Consider the following 13,459-nt stretch of genomic DNA (forward strand, 5'->3'; position numbering starts at 1 on the left):
GATGCTGTAACTCTAAAACTGTACAGTCATTAAGCAAATTTGACAGGGAAAGAATGTGTGAAATTTAAATTTCGAGGCCCAAGAGGAGAAAAAGAGATAAAGACCAAAAAAGTCGTGGAAGACAGCAATATAGGGAGGTACCTTGGATGGGGACCGAATTTCCCAAGAACAATCCGAACGACCAGAAAAGGGGCAAGAGAGAGAAAGAAAAAGTGGACACTTGGAGATTGACACCATTCGCCAACTTTCGCCACGAGAGTGATGGACATTGGCCTCGCCCCACACCAACACCAATGGAGTTGCTGGTCCTATGGTTGATAACCCACTAGGAGGTTGGAGCACTGCAAAGTGTAATCAGGGTTATCAATTCGAACAGGGCGACAAAAGAGCGGGACTTGGCTAGGGAAGGGTTTACGTACGACTGTGTTGGACCCTGATACTCGGGAACTGTTACTGCAAAGAATAAAATGAGGGGGTCAAAGGCATAGGGTAAGCATGAGGTACGTGGAGAGTACGTGTGTATCGCCAGAGGGAAAGCTGTGCGGATTTATGATACTTCACCCGTAATGTCTATACAAAACTGGAAGTTCGCCATAGAGACTAAGATGAATTTTGCATGTAACAACGGTACGAGTACTGTATAGTACACGTAGTCACTTTTATCGATCTGTTCATGTCCACCGCACTTTTTCGCCTCCAGTCCCCACAACGTCCTCCACTGTTTGCTGGCTAGAACTCGAAACCACCCGTCAGAATCAAATGGTAGCGTTTCAACTGCCGTCTGGTTGTCGAGTAAATTAATCCTATGGAGTAAAAGGTATTCGCAAGTAATTTTAAACCAAAATAAGAGATATTAATTAAAATAAAAATTGAATCTTTTTTTTTTTTTTTAAAAAAAAAAAAAAAATATTAGCCCATGTCAGTTACCAGGTGGTACCGGTATCGATAACCATGCTGTGTGGTTACATTTTTTTTCCCCATCGTTTTTCTTTTCTTTTTTTCATTTTGGTTAGTCATTACTATTAATATCTATACTACTATGAAATAGCTGGTGCTGTGAACCACTTCACATGTTGTATGTGGTATGCGAGAGAAAATAAGATATGTATGTTAGTATTATTTACGATGCAGTGGAGGAGTATGTACTTATGTATGGCTGGAAAGGGAACAGAAGGCGTGTGCTGCATGCAGTTGCTGCATGCCTCAGTCTAAGGGACACTACTATGTCCGGTAAGCGTTGACCTTGGACCGGGTCTTAAGACGGGAGTCTAAGTGCAAGCTTGCGCTTCCCTCTCAGCGAACGACATATCTCATCCCGGGCCACGATCTCTCTTTTCCTTCTTGTCAATGCGGATCCCCGACCCTCTCTTCCCTGTTCTTTGCCTCGTCCTGCCCCCCTTAAAAAAATAAAATAAAATAAAATAATCCCGCCAAATAAATCAACCCGTGCCGCGTTTTCGCAACGCTTACCGACAAAAAAAGTAAATCACAGCCTATCCGCAGGGTAAGGAAAAAAGAAAAACGTATACTTACTACGTATTTCGCTCCCAACCTTTCTCTTTCTCCTCCCTCCCCCCTTCTTCTCTCATACTTGCCATCTCTTTTTCGTGAGCGCCAAGTTTTGTCTCTTTGCATCTCTTTCCTTATTCTTCAGTTCAGACCAACTCTTGTCCCACTCGTTCATTCATTCACGCTATTCTTCACTTCTTCTTGGACTAGACTTATTCCTTTCTTTCCAGTTCTTCTGTCGTTTCATCTTCACCCGTGGCCTCCGCGCAATTTAGCCAAAGCAGCCTTCTACGGCCGCGACCCTTCGAGTTCCAACGTTTTCTATCAGACCAAAGTCGTATCCTAAAAATGAGCTCCGAAGGAGAAAAGGCCAGAACCTCCGGCGAGGTCTCCCGCCCGGAACCCAGTCTGCCTACTGTTAACCCGGCCGCTGAGAGGGCAGAGCCTCCCAAGCCTGCCTTCCATCCCGCAGTTTATGTGACGTGAGTGCTGGGCTTAGGAAACTCAGTCTCGCACAAGATGGATTTACTAATTTTCTCGCAGTGTTTGGATTACTCTGAGTTCCAGCGTCATTCTGTTCAACAAGCACATCCTCGATTATGCTCAGTTCCGTAAGTACACTCCGGAGATTTGTGGCTACAGAGGATGAGAATAGTTTTCTAACCCCTATGTTTTATAGGCTTCCGTAGGTTTCCCGCACTCAACCCTTATACAGAGACAGTATCCTAATATCGTGGCAGCTATTATCCTTACCACATGGCATTTGGCATTCGCGACCTTCATGACCCAAGTTCTCGCCCGCACCACCACCTTACTCGATGGCAGGAAAACTGTTAAGATGACTGGCCGGGTTTATCTCCGCGCTATCGTCCCTATTGGTCTTTTCTTCAGCTTGAGTTTGATTTGCGGTAATATGACTTACTTGTACCTGAGTGTTGCATTCATTCAGATGCTCAAGGTGCGTTCGTCTCGATCACAAAACCGTTGTTCCTCGCTCACAACGATGTCTAGGCTACCACTCCGGTCGCTGTGCTCTTCGCCACCTGGGGAATGGGAATGGCTCCTGTGAATTACAAGGTGCTCATGAACGTGTCCCTGATTGTCATTGGTGTCATTATCGCATCTTTCGGTGAGATCAAGTTCGTCCTCACGGGATTCCTCTTCCAAATCGGTGGTATTATCTTCGAGGCCACTCGTCTGGTCATGGTGCAGCGTCTGCTTAGCTCCGCCGAGTACAAGATGGACCCTCTTGTCTCCCTGTACTACTTCGCTCCTGTTTGCGCTGTGATGAACGGTGTCACTGCTCTGTTCATGGAGGTCCCTCATGTCACCATGGACCACGTTTACCGCGTGGGTGTCTGGACCCTGTTGCTGAACGCTGTTGTTGCTTTCCTGCTGAACGTTTCGGTTGTCTTCCTGGTAAGAATCAGTCTTGTCGATAGTATTTACGTCTAAACTAACTGTTGGCTACAGATCGGAAAGACCTCATCCCTCGTCATGACCCTCTGCGGTGTTCTGAAGGATATCCTCCTGGTTATTGCGTCGATGATGATCTGGCAGACTCCCGTTACCCTTACCCAGTTCTTCGGTTATTCCATTGCCCTCGTTGGTCTCGTCTACTACAAGCTTGGTGGTGATAAGATCAAGGAATACACCAGCCAGGCCAACCGTGCCTGGGCTGAATACGGTGCCAACCACCCCGCCAAGCGCAAGTCCATCATCATCGGTGCTATTGTCCTCATCTTTTTCCTGTTGGCTGGATCCATGGCACCCAGCTATGCTGGCGGCTCTGTTGACAGAGTCAAGGGCTTGCTCGGTGGCGCCACTGCTGGAAACGCATAAAAGGCGCTACCAGGCTTTGTGAGGTGTTTTGTCCCAGACAGATACGGAGTGGATGCATCCTGAACACGGAGCGGTTTCAGGTGCCATGTGAAACTGAACGACACAGACCTACCAACCTTCATTTCTTTACTTATTTATACCACTATTTACACAGTGGGCCTCATGATAAACCTTATGGCCCGCAGCTTAAAAGATAATGCCTGTCAGCTGCAGTAATCCCGCGGGATGGACACCCGGAGTGCCAGGAGATACGGCCACATGCAGGGAATGCAGCCTGTGCCTGATGAACACTGGATGTCATCTCGAGGGGTCGTGATATGACTTGTGGATCTCGCTCGGGAGGTCCCCCCCCCTTGCCTTTTGTTGTTTACGGTGTCAATCCTTCTTTGGATTCCATTGTATTGTTTGAGATTTGATGAACATTTGTGTCACGCTAAACTAGCACGAGGTTCTGGTGTCGGGATATTGCTTTTATCTAGCTCTTGATATTGTTCCGCATTCCTTCTTGTGACTATAGATTTATTCTTTTCTATTTCTTCTAACAAAATAGACTTGATCGAAATATTCCAAATGCGTTGCAGATGTGCTTGTTAATAAAATTAGTAAGTAGTAGGTCGAACGGAATATGGTACGTAACTCCGGACTCGCTTGAGTGCTGAGGGAGGTGCTTGAGCGTCGGACCAAGCGCCTTGCTTCCTCAGGCCACAAATGCAAGGCTTCCAGGCTTTCTCAAACTCGTCATTGAACTTGCCCAGACTACTACTAGTAGTAAGTGGAGCAGCCGTTCGATCCAATTGGCATGAAACTTCCTCACGCTGCAGACCCACCTGTGAGGTAGTGACGAATGAAAGCAATCAAAGATGGTGACAGGGTTCCTGGAACGACCGGACGCGCGGACGGGGCTTGAAAAATGAGCCAATCGGGGAAGAGCTGAAGGTCAGGGTTCCACAAAGTGGTTGCCCAGAGCGATGAGCCAATCGTCCAATAATGGCAGCATCCTTGCTGGTCGATCTGGAGTCGGTGGAGAAGGCTAGCAGTACAGTAAGGTATGGTATGCAGCAACCGCACATTGCCGGAAAAATGGCCGACAGGGTGTGTATGGAACGGTAACGAGGCGAACAAATCCTTCTCCGCATCGCATCCAAAAAAGAAGCTCCGAAACGTCCAAGCAAATCATCTGCTTCCCGTCAGCCTCTTTTTCACGCGTTTTTCCTTTCTCTCTCTCTCCTTCCCATCCCGTGGTTCGCTGTTGGCTCCTCATCCTCTCTCTCGTGTTTTACCCTTCCCTGCATCTTCTCTCCACCCTTCCCTTCCGTTCCTTTCTTTCTCTTCTCTTCTTCCCTTTCTTCCTTCCCTCTCATCATTGTCTCTCTTCTCTTTCATCGTCACCATCCCCATCTATCCTTCGTCCTTGCTCTACCATCACATCTCATATCATCTCGTTAGATACTGACCCTCCTCTCCTTGTTCGCAACGTCAGCATTCGTTGCGCCAACCTCATAAATCCTCTTCTCACGACTTGGATCTCGTGATCCATAGGTTGCTCTATCTTGTTGGTTCTAGCTCACTTGACAAAACAGATCGGATTCTCTTTCTTGTAGTTACCTCCGATTCTATCAGCTCTTTCAGAACACCATGTGTCCGATGATGCTCAACAGCCTCTCCGACGGCCCTGCCATGGTCCTGTCCCCTCCCCAGGAACACGCCTTCCTTCAGTTCCCTCGCCACTCTAAGCTTGATGCCGTCTCCAAAAACTCAAGCTCGTTTTTCTCGAGTGGTCCAAGCACCTCGTTTGGTGCAAAGCTAGCCGCGTCTGGGCCTGTCAACGGAAAGCCGTCGCGAAAAAGATCGCGTGATGAAGCGGCTTTCGAAGAAGCTATGAATGCCCCCAGTGTACCCTTCATCCCCACGCCGGTTCCTGCAAAGAAAGAGGAGCCTATCTATGGAGAAGGTATGATTCTTCTGAATCCCCGTACCGGGTTAGCTCTCTCCGCAGAGACTCAGACAGGCACTTGGTACGAAGAAACGCTGGAGAGCACTATTACTTCTGCACCGCCTGTCTCGTCGCATTCTCAGGCGTTTCAATCCGGCCAGTCAAACACCTCGGGCCGGAAGTCCCAGCGTCTTGATCCCTCCGCTCCCAGACTCGACGATATCGCACTCTCCTCAGTGCAGCGATTACAGGACAGCGGCAAAGATGACAACCGCCGCCTCCTCGGCGCGACAAATCGCTCGCCTGATGAGCCGCTAGTTGACGATGCGACCCGTCTTCTCGGTATCAGCTGGCAACGTATCACGTTCGACGGCGATGGCGACATGGCAGCCGCAGTTCGCGGCTGGAAGAAATACATCGACAAACAATTTTCTGCGTATCTGCTAGACTCTCAAATACTTATGAAGAATCGAGCTTTGAACGCTTACCTCGTGACTGCACGACCTGTCACGCCATTTGGACCAGCAAACTCCAACGCCTTTTATCTGTTTAACGACGATCTCACCCAGGCTCAGCTGGTGGCATCCGCTTGGGAAACCTGCATTCAAAACCTCCGATCGAATCCCATTGTCTTCGAGGGGACTCAGATTCTGAATGCCTCGCACCGATCAGTCAATAATGCATCCCTTCAAACGCAAAATATCCTCGGGGCGAACCCTGCGGACGCCGGCCTTCCTCTCTTACAAACCCTCTCGGCACAACCCGTCAGTGATGGCGCGGGCGTTGGGCTGAACGGCAGCGTAGGAATGGGGACGGGCATGGACATCGACGCGTAAAATCTCGACACGGGCTTCGACAGCGCGAGCGCGCGCAAAAAAAAGTTTCGACGAGTTTTGCTCATATATTTCGCTTCGTATCTAACAATGTTTTCGGCACAGATCTTTTCTCATTGTCTTTTGGGTTCTTCGGCAAAACGTAATCATCCGGTGTCGGGATTTTGATGATATCATTTTCTGTTCTTCCAAATTTTTAGGGCGCAAAAGGTGGTATTCACTTGCGGTGTTCGCTCATGGTTTGTCATTTCGATTTTCTTTCTTCATATTGACATTGTGTTCATAATTTCGATCCATCATTGTGAAAGATATCATAAGAGATCAAAAAAGAAAGAAAGAAATATATTCAAGAAAAAATGAACATGAAAGAAAGGCAGATCCTTTTAGCAGAATTAAAACCCCCACTAAGTATTCCGTAGTGTTGTCAGGCATGATTGACAACTCATTCGGGCATCCACCCCAAGTCAAACTTAAGTTGCCCTACGCACTCCACTACAAACATTATACTACACGATACGAGTATCCTACCTGTGGAGCTATGAAAGGCAAAAAAAAGACTAAAAAAAAAAGAATAGTAATAATCCAAGAGTAAAATAAAATAGAAGAGGAAAACGTAAAAGCAAAGAGAAGAAGCAAAAAGAACCAATCTAACCTGGTGAATAAATCCAACCGGCAACACAAAAAATTGAATAAAACTGCAACTGACCAGAAAATATTAGAAATATGAATAGGGTTAATCAGTCGCTTTATTCATAGGATACATATATCTATTCATTGTAATATCTCAAATTTCAAGATTCCATATATACTGTTAACGAGCTTGGAATTGAATATTAGCTTCATATTGAAAGGTTGAGGTTTAGTAAGTACATGAATATATATATTTCTACAAGCAGCGATTTTACGACAAAATGATATTTTGTTTACTGTTTCTCCATCTTTGTTAGTAAATACTTTGTTTGTTTGTCTCTTATCTACATTGGCATTAAATGTACACATAAAAAACAATTAATTCAGTTGCTTTTCTAATTGATCGAGAACACCTGGGTGGCCGTGGACCTAGTGAATAATTATACCTACTATTGAGAGGAGAGATCATCATATTGATCGGCTGAGTGCAGATCCGGATAAAAATGTCATATATCCCCATATGTTTCGATGAGCATCCTCCCCAACATTCCAGCTGCCGGCATTGCTAAACTATATAACTATTTCGGATATATTGCGCGCTATAAGAATACAACTATAAAGCCATTCTATTAACCCATAATCTTCGACTCGTCGTAGCGAACGCTTCCCACAATGTAATCCATATACCTTATTCCTTTAGTGTTTCAACACTCGTGGTGACGACAATAGGCTCCTTCCACTCTTCCGACGAGTCCAACGATTGTGGGCTCTTGTGCATAAACAGGGAATCGATCTCCTCGAGAGTGAGGTTGGCAGTTTCAGGGTAGAAAAAATAAAGAAGCTAAGCATACTTGTTAGTTATAATGGAAGAGATGGTTGCGGACGATTCTGGCTCACCGGCACGAAGACAAGATTGAAACACATGAAAATCAGGTAGCCCTTCCATGCAAGGTCATTGATCAAGGTTGGTCCGATCATGGCTACGAAGAAATTCCACAGCCAGTTTGCCGAGACTCCGAGAGCTTGGCTATTTCGGGAGTATTCAGTTAGCTTTCACAAATTCCGCAGGGGCTCCCGGTTGGAATGAAGCTATTATGCCTACCCTTTCGCTCGGACGTGAAGGGGGAGAATCTCCGGCCCGTAAACCCATGGTATGCAGTTAATGGACGCGCCAAAGATGAGCATAAACAAGAAGAAAAACGGCACCGATGCGGTAGCTGCTGCTTTCTCCAAGGAGGTGCCTATTGAGAGTTAGCAAACCGTAAGCTCTCTGCTCCTCTGCCCAGCCATATCACAAGGGGGCTTACTTACCCTTGAAAGACAAAAGAATGGAGATCATCATCATACAAAGGAATAATCCGAAAGATCCCCACATCATCGGCTTTTTTCGACCCAGTCGATCGGAGTAGAATGTGGGATAGAACGAGCCTTGTGTAACGAGATCAGCAGACCTTCTAGATAAGCAGTGTTTAGGAGGAATGCTCAATTACCTATGACAAACATCACCTGAATCACACCTCCCAGAAGTAAACTCAACTCCTTGTCAAGGCCCACATTGGTCTCCAACACTGTCATCCTCAGTGGAGTTCAGGTTGCATGGAGAGTATGATCCTTACCTGTAGTGACATAGGTCTGGTTGAGAATCAGTTTATGTTTGGGGGAAACAGATACTGTCGGCTTCACAACTTACGACTATGATGTTGACTCCTCCCATTTGGTTCATGAATTGCAACCCGTAGGCCAGTAGCACACGTCTGCCCGTGTGCAACTCATCTTTCTTGAAGATCTGGGACCACCTGTATTCTCCGCGGAGGATATCCAGCTGGATAGCTTTGGTTATCCCTTGCGACTCTTCAATTATTTTTGGGTCGTTCGCGGTGCGATCATGGAAGTCACAGAGCACCTGCAAGCCTTCGCCTCCACGACCTCGCCGGTATAGCCATCGAGGACTCTCCGGTAGCCTGTTTATACGTGAGATACGCGTTCAATAACATGTGCATGTAGACCACTGAGTTAGGTAGGATGCACACTTACCCGAGGACCATAACCGTCACAATGAGAGCAAAAATAATCTGGCAGGCGATTGGTAGCCGCCAATTTACGGGTCCTTCAACATAGCTCATCCCGTAGTCGAACCAATAGGCAACAACAATGCCTACCCCAACGGCAAGAGGTTGGCTACATACATACATTCCTCGTTTCCGTGCGTCGCACAGTTCCGATTGGTACACTGGCACAATACTGGTAAAAACCCCAGTGCCAATCCCAGTAAAGAATCGCGACGCCAGCAATTGTGCTGTGGAAAACGCGCAGGTTTGTGCAATGGCCCCAGCCTGCATGGAATGTTATCTGAGCGGTCTTTCTGTCAGTTTGGGACGTTGCAAGTGCAGACATACCACAATCCAAGTCATCGAGAACCACATTGTCCTTCGAAACCCTAGCCTATCTCCAATCATGAAACACACTCCTGTCCCGAGGAAGCAGCCTAGATTGTAGATCCCAACTATGATCCCAATGGCCGCAGAGCCTGGGTGATGTACAACATTGAGAAAGTCTTCATTCCCCACGATTCCGGAAAATACACCCTGATTGTAACCTACAAATGGCCAACGCAGAAGTTAGTTTGCTGCAGTACAACAATGAATATGATGTCTCGCACCAAATAAGACAAACGATATTTGGCAGGTGAGCATAATAGCCATCCGAAGGCCTAGCCCTCGGCCGTACATGTTAAGCTTCACCATGTTGTGAAAGAGGACACAGGGACAAGTTTGAGACAAGGTGACCGAGGAGTAAGGAAAGTAGCTGTCCGAAGGACTTTATATATAGAGAAATTAGTATGCTTCAGTTTGTCAATCAGCATGCAAACACAGTGAGCTCCATGTAATCTGCAGTGGATCCAAGCGTATGCAATTGGTGACGAAAGAGCCTCAGTGCAGGATACACCCTTGCCCACTATAGATAGGTGTCCCTCAATATGAAAAGTCCATACTAACCTTTTGTAGACGAGTGCAGGAGGGGCGTCCCATACCAGCCGGAGAAATTCCGCTCCTAGCTTCTTACTAGGGCAAAGAGAGTAGATAGAGTCAGCCGGTAGATCGGCAGCATTTGACAATTCTCACTGCTTGATCATGATTCATGCATTCTGGCCTGCGGAGCAGGTACCCCTCCGCATTCCCAATGATCAGCAGATTCGGGGTCTGGACTGGAAACTCTTGAGGCCTGTGAATACACCCAGCTTGCAGGATATGGTGGGTTCCACTGGATATTACTTCCGGGTTCAGCCTGAGGTGCACCACCGCTGCACAGCGCAAGTCCCTTTCCGAAGGAGAATGCATAACTCGTAAACTCTACCCTAGAGAGCTATGACCTCGGCCGAGAGCATAGGAATAGCGCCTCTGGGAGGGCTGTTGCGTCACAAACTGCCCCTTGCCTGAGGGTACTGCGGCCAAGCGCATCCTTGAAGTGGATGGGAGAGAGTTGGCCTTCTACCTAGATGACATTAGTAATGATACAGCAAGCATACGAGTACGTTAAACGGACACATATTGGATCCTTAACTGGATCCGAAGCACTGTGAGCATGGGGTACAAGAGAGGGGGATCAGTCTACAGTAACAATGATAGTAGTGACAACTGTGGCAATTGTGATAAGGTAGAAGCGTGAACTTGGAATGAAGCTGTGACCATGGGTGGACTTTGGGAACCGACGATCACACGTGATGGGTAACCGGAATGGCAGTTCCGAGTCAGGAAGGGAAGGAGTCGGGGGATTTCGTGCATGGCCACGGTTAGAGATGTGGACCTTGACGGAGGGCATGTTGTTATTCCTTGGTCTTTTGGATATCCCTAGGTTCTTCACGATGGGAAGTCGCTCATGATCAGACGCTGGCTGCACGAAGGAGCGGTATCATCTTGATATTCAAGGTTAACCAAAGTCTAGCTTGTCATTTCTCGCATCCAAAGGTATCTATCCTATTCGCTATACCTGGTATTAAACTTTATAAATACTAGTCACACTAATCACTGTCATAGTAGTCGCTTCCCTCGTCATAGTAATCGCCGTAGTGTCCTGCGAGAGCAGCATCCACACCATCGGGGTCTTCATCATCGTCGTCGTACTCATCATCCGAATAACCGTTCTTGTCATCGGTGGCGGGCTCTGCGGCATTTTCCTTGGGGTCCGCCTGACCAACTTTATCCGTTGTGACACCGGTTTGCTGAGTATGTTCGGTGACACTACGCGCGGGAACGGACGTTGGAGCCGGGGAGCCAGGGGCGTTAGCGCGAGTTGATGGAGTCACTAGTCTAGCACGTCTCGAGATACCCTCTGGTTCAACACTGACGCTACGCCGCGATGCCACACTCTGACTGCGGCTCATTCTCTCTCCTTCCGCCTTGGCGGCCTCATCTGCACCCTCTTCGCCGAACAGTGACTCCAACAACCGATAGTTGATCTTTTTACTGAACCCCCTTCGTTCCAGCATTCGACGTGTTGCTTCTGCTGGAGTAGAAGCCCGTGTGCTTCTTCCATCACCGTCTTCGCCGTCACCCTGTAGGTACGTGACGTCCCCTAGCCTACCGCGACGACGCTTGCGTGGTTTATGCATTCCGGGCTGGGAATCAGCCTCTTCCAAGGCCCGTTTCAAAGCCTTGGCCTGCTGTGTCCGCAGATAGTCTTTGTTCTCGTGCACCCAAATCCGCTCCTTAATTTCGACCTCAGCAGGGGACAGTAAACAGTTGGAGACCTCTGGATCTGATTCAAATTCGGCCTCATCGATTTCAGCGCTTTCGGACACAGCTTTCCTTGGTACCGTGGTACTCTCGATCATATTGGAGCCCTTTGTCAGATAGGCGGTCATCTCATTTTCGAGGGCTTCCTCTGAGGCGATTTGATCGGGAGTCGGAGTTGGTAGGGGTCGTGCCTTGGAGCCTTTAGGGCGGCCCCTAGCTGGTTTATCCGGGTTTTCGCTAACTTCTGATGCAACCTCGCTCTCGATGGATGTTGTTGACGTTCGTCTCTCGCCATCTGCTGCTATCAAGGCCGGATCGATGGGAAGGCTAGGGATGGCAAAGCCATCCGCATCAACGCGTTTATGCTGTTGGGGAGCGCTGTTCGAGGGAGTTGTAGTGACATCAGTAAGATCTCCCTCAATATCCGCTGCGGTTTCCGTGGGTCTTCTTCTGAAACTCCGCGACGGTTTCCTCCCTTCCCTTGCCCTGGTGAAAGAGGGCGGATCATGGGCATTCTCCAGCTGGACAGAGCGGAATTGATCGACTGTCAACTCTCCACTTTCCGTTGCACCAAATTCGTTGAGACGTTGGCTGATAGTGATTTCAGTTACTTTGACGACGTATACAACCTCGCGGACCGTGCGCCGGAAGTTGTTCATTCGCGCCGCAAGAATTAAAGCAGCACCACAAATACCAGCAGGACGTCGACCGGTGGTCATCCAGTCGCGATTCATTCGTTGCACGATACGGACAGCTTCGCTGGCTACCTGCATCGTGGCAGCTCCAAATTCCAGCTGTTTGGCAAACCTATAAATCAAACTCTCTGGATCGATCGGATTCATCAGAAATACATTGCCACCTAGACGCAGCTCTTCCAGCAAAGCTTTATACGTTCGGCCTAGCTTGAACACGTTGATCATGAGGACATCCGCAAAATCAATGAGCATTACGGTGTTACCGTCCTGCCGGCGGCAAGCGATGTAGAGACACACCGCAGCCACTGTTTTTGTTCGGCGACCTTGAATGAAGTTCAAACCAACTGCGAGCTTGAAAACCTGACCAGCAGCTTTCGAAGCACTCTCCGGAATGTTCAGAGCACGGGATAGCTGATTGATATATCGACTACCGTTTTGCTCAGTAATCTCTCGGCTTTCCGCACCACCTCCACGTTGAAAGCCGGGGCCATAACTGCGGACATGAGTCTGATCTTCTCCAACAAATGTACCTTGAACAATTGCAGCACCGGACGATGTCTCACCGAAAGTCACTTCGGAGACAATGTTTGCCTCGCTGATGACCGTACCACACCCAGAACAAACCTTCTGCCCATCGTCCTCGACAATATGAGGTGCGGGACAACCAGGGTTAGGGCATGTAGAAGTCTTCGGGTGAGTAGTCGGCTTGGCTGGTTGTGGCCGACCAATTGGTTGAGGTCGTCTTATTGCAGCAGGATTAGGGGATTTGAGACTGGCCAACCGACCCATCGGCGGTGCCCTGGGGCCAGCCTTCGGGGGGGATGGAGGGCGCATTCCCGGTCTAGAAGTAGACATGATACGCGTGGTTCGAGGATAAGTTAATGTTCACTAGTAACCCAATTCCAACGAGGTTCTGAACTGCAGGAATATATAAAGTAAGGAGGCTCAGAAGTGGAGAGAAAAGAAGAGTAAATGAGATCAAGGAGACATTCTTTCTATGAATGGGTCGAGGTGATTGATAACGGGGGTCGGGATCGGATCGATAGCACTTGGAGATGTGATGAATTGGTTGTCAGAGAAAAAAAGGATATATGATTTGTCGACGTCTAGAAGTCGAAATGTCGATATCAGGTGTGTTTGAAAGTAAAGGGACTTCAGTCCAATAGTGAAAAACACGACGCTAACTTTTCTTAGCGACAAAAAAGTATCTTTTCAACGAAGTAGATTAAATAGATATGCATCGAATTTCAATAAATAGATTGACACGCGACAGGCGATGCGTGG

At 48.0% G+C, this 13,459-nt stretch overlaps 3 protein-coding genes across 3 annotated transcripts; 2 read left to right on the plus strand and 1 right to left on the minus strand.

The window, feature by feature from the left end:
• The first annotated feature begins 1,746 nt into the window (after positions 1 to 1,746).
• glfB (UDP-galactofuranose transporter) lies at positions 1,747 to 3,903 on the plus strand. Its single transcript, XM_032063817.1, has 6 exons — positions 1,747 to 1,991; positions 2,053 to 2,120; positions 2,189 to 2,194; positions 2,250 to 2,467; positions 2,521 to 2,928; positions 2,983 to 3,903. The coding sequence occupies exons 1-6, from the start codon at positions 1,858 to 1,860 to the stop codon at positions 3,349 to 3,351; spliced, it is 1,203 nt and encodes a 400-aa protein (XP_031914479.1). The 5' UTR covers positions 1,747 to 1,857; the 3' UTR covers positions 3,352 to 3,903.
• Positions 3,904 to 4,736: 833 nt separating this feature from the next.
• On the plus strand, positions 4,737 to 6,333 carry BDV38DRAFT_71580 (uncharacterized protein). Its single transcript, XM_032063819.1, has one exon. It carries the CDS (start codon positions 4,987 to 4,989, stop codon positions 6,118 to 6,120), a length of 1,134 nt encoding a protein of 377 aa, XP_031914480.1. The 5' UTR covers positions 4,737 to 4,986; the 3' UTR covers positions 6,121 to 6,333.
• Positions 6,334 to 7,605: 1,272 nt separating this feature from the next.
• On the minus strand, positions 7,606 to 13,030 carry BDV38DRAFT_270599 (transcription factor TFIIIB subunit BRF1; the record flags this gene model as incomplete). Its single annotated transcript, XM_032057176.1, has 9 exons — positions 7,606 to 7,774; positions 7,850 to 7,988; positions 8,059 to 8,175; positions 8,238 to 8,315; positions 8,364 to 8,379; positions 8,438 to 8,708; positions 8,782 to 9,080; positions 9,144 to 9,343; positions 11,113 to 13,030. The coding sequence occupies 9 exons, from the start codon at positions 13,028 to 13,030 to the stop codon at positions 7,606 to 7,608; spliced, it is 3,207 nt and encodes a 1,068-aa protein (XP_031914481.1).
• Positions 13,031 to 13,459: the final 429 nt, after the last annotated feature.

This window comes from Aspergillus pseudotamarii, assembly GCF_009193445.1.
Source record: "Aspergillus pseudotamarii strain CBS 117625 unplaced genomic scaffold BDV38scaffold_21, whole genome shotgun sequence".
Classification (NCBI taxonomy): domain Eukaryota; kingdom Fungi; phylum Ascomycota; class Eurotiomycetes; order Eurotiales; family Aspergillaceae; genus Aspergillus; species Aspergillus pseudotamarii.

What these genes read in the sequence shown, in the direction of transcription:
- glfB (XM_032063817.1), top strand. Translation starts at nt 1,858, where the DNA reads ATGAGCTCCGAAGGAGAAAAGGCCAGAACCTCCGGCGAGGTCTCCCGC. An exon ending in CATTCATTCAGATGCTCAAG is followed by an intron (nt 2,468 to 2,520) that starts GTGCGTTCGTCT and finishes AACGATGTCTAG; the next exon opens with GCTACCACTCCGGTCGCTGT. An exon ending in ACGTTTCGGTTGTCTTCCTG is followed by an intron (nt 2,929 to 2,982) that starts GTAAGAATCAGT and finishes TGTTGGCTACAG; the next exon opens with ATCGGAAAGACCTCATCCCT.
- BDV38DRAFT_71580 (XM_032063819.1), top strand. Translation starts at nt 4,987, where the DNA reads ATGTGTCCGATGATGCTCAACAGCCTCTCCGACGGCCCTGCCATGGTC.